Below are 7,109 nucleotides of genomic sequence, written 5' to 3'. Positions count from 1 at the left end.
CACACACAAACACACACACACACACACAAGGTTCGCATCACAGACACAGGTCACATCACACGCACACACACACACACACACACACACACACACACACACACACACACACACACACACACACACACACACACACACACACACACACACACACACACACACACACACACACACACACACACACACACACACACACACCTTCATCTTATAAGACATGTGACCATGTTTAAAATGAAACCCCAAAAACATTTTTGGGTTCCCTACTCCATTATAACCTAACTATAAACGGATATTTAAATGTTTTTTTTGAGATTACCAGAATGAACACGATCATCAGTCAAGCGTCAAATTTAGACAAGCATTTATTTGAAAAATATCAATAAAAAACATTATCGTATAGTAGTAAAAACTCCCCCCTCCCCCCCTCTCCTCTGGCCGATGACATCATCAGTTATCCTCATCCTCCTCTTCCTCGTTGATCAGTGAGGGAAGAAGGACCTGAAGCTTCCTGCGGCCACGCATCACTTCCTGTTCCTGTTCCCCTGCACAACACACAAACACACGTCTTGGAACTCCTCTACTGAGGGTGTGTGTGTGTGTGTGTGTGTGTGTGTGTGTGTGTGTGTGTGTGTGTGTGTGTGTGTGTGTGTGTGTGTGTGTGTGTGTGTGTGTGTGTGTGTGTGTGTGTGTGTGTGTGTGTGTGTGTGTGTGTGTGTGTGTGTGTGTGTGTGTGTGTGTGTGTGTACCTGGCAGGGTGGGGTCGTAGGGTCTCACCAGGGTAGGTTGTGCTCTGAGAGCCTCTAGAGGCCTGGAGGACTGATAACACACAGCTGTTAGACAGGACATCATATAAAGTTATATAATAATCATATTATGAAAGTTTAAACAACCGTCTCTTAGGATCTGTCCAATCAGAGAGAAGCAGGGGCGTGGTTTAGGGACAACTGTGTTGGGAACAACAATGTGTGTTTCTGTGTGTGTGTGTGTGTGTGTGTGTGTGTGTGTGTGTGTGTGTGTGTGTGTGTGTGTGTGTGTGTGTGTGTGTGTGTGTGTGTGTGTTACCTTAGGGGTGCTCTCCATCGGTGGGGGTGAGTGTGATTGGTCGGCCTGAAGCGAGGAGTTCATCACAGCTTCACCGATTGGCTCGGCCTTTAGGTCTCCCATGGTTACCGGGCCCTGATTGTTCGGTGCGTAGCGTAACCCTGGGAACACAGCAGAACCACAGCGTGTCACACACCGGGGGTACCGGAGCCGGGGGCCGCTGGTCTGGGGTCGCTCTACCTGCCGTTGCGCCGTCGCTCTTCTCCTGCTCCCCTCCTCCTCCTCCTCCTCCTCCTCCTCCTCCTCCCCTCCTACTCCTGCTGGGGTTTGTAGTCCTCTGGGAGTTTGTAGTCCGTTGTTGCCGGGGGTCCGCTAGGGAGGATGCGTGACCCCCCCTGACCTCCCCGATGCTCACCTCCTCCCCCTCCTCCCCCTCCTCCTCCTCCTCCTCCCCCCAGGACCCCTGGAGAACACAAGAGGTCAGAGGTCATCAGATCACATCACCTTGACCACCGTCTCCAAGGTTACAGGAGCTGTGTGTGTGTGTGTGTGTGTGTGCGTGTGTGCGCGCATGTGTGTTACCTCAGGTTGGGGGCGGGGCTCAGAGAGTGTGACTTCCTGGTCGATCCTGGCCAGCAGGGTCAGCCTGGGGTCATGACCTCCGACCTGTCCTTCACTAGGAGGGTCGTAGTCCTGCAGAGGAGCAGAACGTTGAACACATGTCACGATGATGTCACGATGAGGTCACGATGATGTCACGATGAGGTCACGATGATGTCACGATGATGTCATGAAAGACTTCACGATGATGTCACGATGTTGACACGATGAGGTCACGATGATGTCACGATGTCACGATGGTGTCATGATGATGTCACGATGATGTCATGATGAGGTCACGATGTTGTCACGATGGTGTCATGATGATGCCACAATGGTGTCATGATGAGGTCACGATGATGTCACGATGAGGTCACGATGGCGGAGAGGGAGCTGTCTCACCATCTCCTGAAGCTCCCGCAGAGAACTGGAGAAACTGCCGTCTTCTAGGGACAGACAGACAGACAGACAGGTAGGTAAGACAGATGATAGAGACAGACAGACAGACGAGAGAGAAAGACAGACAGACAGGTGAGAGACAGACAAGAGATGGACAGACAGATATACCGGCAGACAGTTAGTATGTGTACGGTTACTGACCTATTGGGTCTCTGTGTGCATTTAGTCTGTCTCCCTGTGTGTGTACCTGTCTCACCTGTATGTACCTGTCTCCCTGTGTGTACCTGTCTCCCTGTGCGTGTACCTGTCTCCCTGTATGTACCTGTCTCCCTGTGTGTACCCGTCTCCCTGTGTGTGTACCTGTCTCCCTGTGTGTGTACCTGTCTCCCTGTGTGTACCCGTCTCCCTGTGTGTACCTGTCTCACCTGTGTGTGTACCTGTCTCCCTGTGTACCTGTCTCCCTGTGTACCTGTCTCCCTGTGTGTACCTGTCTCCCTGTGTACCTGTCTCCCTGTGTGTGTGTACCTGTCTCCCTGTGTGTGTACCTGTCTCCCTGTGTGTACCTGTCTCCCTGTGTGTGTACCTGTCTCCCTGTGTGTACCTGTCTCCCTGTGTGTACCTGTCTCCCTGTTTGTACCTGTCTCCCTGTGTGTGTACCTGTCTCCCTGTGTGTACCTGTCTCCCTGTGTGTACCTGTCTCCCTGTGTGTGTACCTGTCTCCCTGTGTGTGTGTACCTGTCTCCCTGTGTGTACCTGTCTCCCTGTGTGTACCTGTCTCACCTGTGGGGTAGTAGCAGCTGACCAGCAGCTCTCCCTCTGAGATGTGTCTCACTGCAGGCTCCGCCCCCCCGGCCGCCACCAGGCTGCTGCTGCTGGTGCTCAGGCTGATACCAGCAGTACTAGTACTGCCGGTAGTACTAGTACTACCAGCAGTACTAGTACACACACTGTGGTCCTGAGGGGGGAGGGCCGGGGGGGAGGCAGGGGGAGGAGCAGGGGGGAGGGGCAAGTTCCCCTCTGATGCAGGTTTCACCCTGAGAGACAAAACACCGAACACATTAACACTGTGTGTGTGTGTGTGTGTGTGTGTGTGTGTGTGTGTGTGTGTGTGTGTGTGTCTCACAGTGAGTGTGAGTCGAGGGTCCCCTCAGCCAGGATAGGCGGGTCGTCGTCCAGGGGGCGTGGCTCCGGGGTGGGCGTGGGCGTGGCCACCAGCTCCACGTCAGCCACTAAGAACACAGGAGGGTATGGTGAAACAAGCTGATTGGCTGGCGTGGTATAACAGTCTCACATCAGCCTACAACACTGTGTGTGTGTGTGTGTGTGTGTGTGTGTGTGTGTGTGTGTGTGTGTGTGTGTGTGTGTGTGTGTGTGTGTGTGTGTGTGTGTGTGTTTGTGTGTGTGTGTTAACCTGTGTGTGAGGGCCAGGGTTCTGCTGGCTCCGGGCTGGGGGGTCCGGAGGGGGGGGGGGGTCTGCAGGGGGGGGCTCTGGGGACTGTCCGGGTCCGGGTCCGGGACTGGGACTGGGCTGGCTACTGGGGTCGGAGCTGGGGTGGACACCAGCAGCTGTGGACCCAACACAACCTGTCAGACCACAGGACCACAGACAGGCAGACAGACAGACAGACAGACAGACAGACAGACAGACAGACAGACAGACAGACAGACAGACAGACAGAACCACAGACTAGGGGGTGTGTACCTGCTCTGCCGCCCTCGGTCCTGGTCCAGGTCCAGGTCCAGGTCCTGGTCCCGGTCCCGGTCCCAGCGGGTCTCTCTGGGCCAGCATCAGGGTCCCGGTCTCCACCAGAACCTCCCTGACGTACCGCCGCAGCAGAGGGGAACCGACCCCAGCAGGGCCCTCTAACACACACACACACACACACACACACACACACACACACACACACACACACACACACACACACACACACACACACACACACACTGTAGCTGAGGCAAACATCCAGATGGTAGACAGGATGGCAGGTAGACGGGTGGAGAGGGAGACAGACAGGCGTATGGGTGAGGCCTCACCGGTGTGAACGGTGTGACCCCGAGGTGACGCTGTCCTCCTCATCCTCTGATTGGCCACTCGTTTCATTGAGGGCGGGGTCAGGGGGAGGGGGGCTGTACATCCGACAGATGACCCTGGTCATCACCTGCTGCTCCACCCTGGAGGAGGGGAGAGAGAGACCAGAGAGAGAGAGAGACAGAGACCAGAGAGAGAGAGAGAGAGAGAGACCAGAGAGAGACCAGAGAGAGAGACCAGAGAGAGACCAGAGAGAGAGAGAAACAGAGACAGAGAGAAACAGAGACAGAGAGACCAGAGAGAGAGAGAGAGAGAGAGAGAGACCAGAGAGAGAGAGACCAGAGAGAGAGAGACCAGAGAGAGAGAGAGACAAGAGAAAGAGAGACAAGAGACAGAGAGAGACCAGAGAGAGAGAGCAAGAGAGAGACCAGAGAGAGAGAGAGCAAGAGAGAGACCAGAGAGAGAGATAAGAGAGTGAGAGAAAGAGAGAGACCAGAGAGAGAGACAAGAGACAGAGAGAGACCAGAGAGAGAGAGACCAGAGAGAGAGAGCAAGAGAGAGAGACCAGAGAGAGAGAGAGACCAGAGAGAGAGAGACCAGAGAGAGAGAGACCAGAGAGATATTGAGAGAAACAGAGACAGAGAGAAAGAGAGACCAGAGATAGAGAGACCAGAGAGAGAGAGAGACCAGAGAGAGAGAGAGAGACAATAGAAAGAGAGACAAGAGAGAGAGAGAGAGAGACCAGAGAGAGAGAGAGCAAGAGAGAGAGAGAGAGACCAGAGAGAGATAAGAGAGAGTGAGAGAAAGAGAGAGACCAGAGAGAGACCAGAGAGAGAGAGACAAGAGACAGAGAGAGACCAGAGAGAGAGAGAGAGACCAGAGAGAGAGAGAGACCAGAGAGAGAGAGAGAGACCAGAGAGAGAGAGAGAGATATTGAGACACACAGGGAGAGAGACCGAGAGAGGGGGGAGATATCGACAGAGACCCACCACTCCAGCAGCCGGTTCTCCAGGGCGTCTCCCCGCTGGATGAGGCCCAGAGCGGAGGCCTGGTCCTGGGCAGGGAGGGGGGCGGCGGAGGTGGAGGGGGGGAAGGCCGGGCCGTGGTAGAGAGCAGCGGGAGGGGACCGATGTCCAGAGACCTCGATGAGCAGCTCCTCCTGAGCACTGTCCTCCTGGGGGGGGGGGGGGGGGGGGTCACAGCTCAGCATTGGGTCTGAGAGTGGTCCAAGTGGGGTGAGCTCTAGTGAGGGGGTGAGCTCTAGTGAGGGGGGTGAGCTCTAGTGAGGGGGGTCAGCTCTAGTGAGGGGGGTGAGCTCTAGTGAGGGGGGGTCAGCTCTAGTGAGGGGGGCTAAATCCAGTTACCTGAACAACATCCACTACAGAGAGGAAACCCGTTCCTGGGAAGAGCACCTCTTCCTCCTCCTCCTCTTCATCATCACTCCTTTCTGTGACGATCTGAAAGTCAACAATTACTGAGATTATTCCAGCATGTTGTTTCCTCAGGCTAGCATCAGGCTAGTAGGAGGATTAGAGCAGGCTAGTTCACCTGTAGTTCAACTGTTGCTTTCTGATTCAACACTTCCACGGCAGCCATGTTGGATCCACTGGGGACTTCCACGGCAGCCATGTTGGATCCACTGGGGACTTCAATGTCCGCCATTTTGGATCCATCGGGGACTTCAATGGCCACCATGTTTGATCCACTGGGGACTTCAATGGCCGCCATGTTTGATCCACTGGGAACTTCAATGGCCGCCATATTGGATCCAGTGGTTGGGTGCGCGGCGGCCATGTTGGATCCAGTGGTTGAGTGCGCGGTGGCCATGTTGGACGTCTCTGGATGTTGCATCAGCGGTCGTCTGGACGACAGCCCTGAGAAAAAAAAACACCTTAAACTAACTAACCAGTTAACATTACCTAACCACTACAACATTATGTGGTTAATAACTAGTAACGAGTTGATATGGTTAATCCTTAGTTATAAGTCCTATTTAATATGGGTAATTACTAGTTATAGTACCAGTTATTATGGTTAACAAGTGAATAGAACGGTTAATAACTAGTAATATGGTTAATAACTAGTTATTGATAACATGGGTGATTACTAATTATTTCTACTCGCTAACATGTGTAATAACTACTTATTAATATTAGTTAATATGGTTAACTAGTTATTGGTACTAACAAACATGGGTAATAACTAGTTACTGCTACTCGCTATCATGTGTAATAACTAGTTATTAGTATTAGTTAATATGATTAACTAGTTATTGGTACTAACAAACATGGGTAATAACTAGTTATTGCTACTCGCTAACTGTTGTTTCAGCTAGTTATCAGTAACGGATAAAATGAGTAATAACTAGTACTAGTTAAGGTTATTCTAGTTACTAGTACTTTAGTTACTAACCAGTTACGAGCTCCTGACCGAGGGGGACGGCCACGGGGAGCCAGCGCTGGGCCCCGTCCTGGGAGCGCTGGTTGCCGTGGGTAACGGGGGCGTGGCTGCAGGCGTCCTGGACCGGTTGTCTCGGCAACCGGGGAGGAGTGGCAGATGGATCGGTCTGAGTTCTAATAGACTTCATCTGGACTCCTGAGAGAGGGAGAGAGAGAGAGAGAGAGAGAGAGAGAGAGAGAGAGAGAGAGAGAGAGAGAGAGAGAGAGAGAGAGAGAGAGAGAGAGAGAGAGAGAGAGAGAGAGAGAGAGGCAGAGAGAGAGTGAGTGAGTGAGTGAGTGAGTGAGAGAGAGAGGCAGAGAGAGAGAGAGTGAGAGTGATAGTGAGAGTGAGAGAGAGAGAGGCAGAGAGAGAGAGAGAGGCAGAGAGAGAGGCAGAGAGAGAGAGTGAGTGAGTGAGTGAGTGAGTGAGTGAGTGAGTGAGTGAGTGAGTGAGTGAGTGAGTGAGTGAGTGAGTGAGTGAGTGAGTGAGTGAGAGAGAGAGAGAGAGAGGCAGAGAGAGAGAGAGAGAGAGAGAGAGAGTGAGAGTGAGAGAGAGAGTAAGAGAGAGAGCGAGAGTGAGAGAGAGAGAGAGAGTAAGAGAG

General features: G+C 52.9%; 1 protein-coding gene across 4 annotated transcripts; it reads right to left on the bottom strand.

Annotated features, from left to right (window-relative positions):
* Positions 1 to 341: 341 nt before the first annotated feature.
* LOC132457355 (TALPID3 protein-like) lies at positions 342 to 6,790 on the bottom strand. Of its 4 annotated transcripts, none has more exons than XM_060051615.1 (9): positions 3,449 to 3,960; positions 3,161 to 3,266; positions 2,818 to 3,071; positions 2,041 to 2,081; positions 1,621 to 1,731; positions 1,279 to 1,501; positions 1,060 to 1,199; positions 744 to 813; positions 342 to 539 (listed from the first exon to the last, which is right to left on the bottom strand). In XM_060051615.1, exons 4-9 carry the CDS (start codon positions 2,041 to 2,043, stop codon positions 445 to 447), a joined length of 642 nt encoding a protein of 213 aa, XP_059907598.1. In that variant the 5' UTR covers positions 2,044 to 2,081; positions 2,818 to 3,071; positions 3,161 to 3,266; positions 3,449 to 3,960; the 3' UTR covers positions 342 to 444. The 4 variants fall into 4 exon arrangements, with proteins under 4 accessions (XP_059907598.1, XP_059907596.1, XP_059907594.1 ...); XM_060051613.1 differs by having other exon boundaries at positions 2,041 to 2,084; positions 3,449 to 3,673; XM_060051611.1 differs by lacking the exons at positions 342 to 539; positions 744 to 813; positions 1,060 to 1,199; positions 1,279 to 1,501; positions 1,621 to 1,731 and adding exons at positions 5,059 to 5,243; positions 5,434 to 5,526; positions 5,618 to 5,943; positions 6,482 to 6,790 and having other exon boundaries at positions 2,039 to 2,084; positions 3,449 to 4,212.
* Between the last annotated feature and the right edge of the window lie 319 nt (positions 6,791 to 7,109).

The sequence above is a fragment of the Gadus macrocephalus genome, chromosome 5, assembly GCF_031168955.1.
Source record: "Gadus macrocephalus chromosome 5, ASM3116895v1".
Lineage (NCBI taxonomy): Eukaryota > Metazoa > Chordata > Actinopteri > Gadiformes > Gadidae > Gadus > Gadus macrocephalus.
Note: the sequence above shows the minus strand (reverse complement) of the source record. Positions and strands in the feature narration are given on the sequence as shown.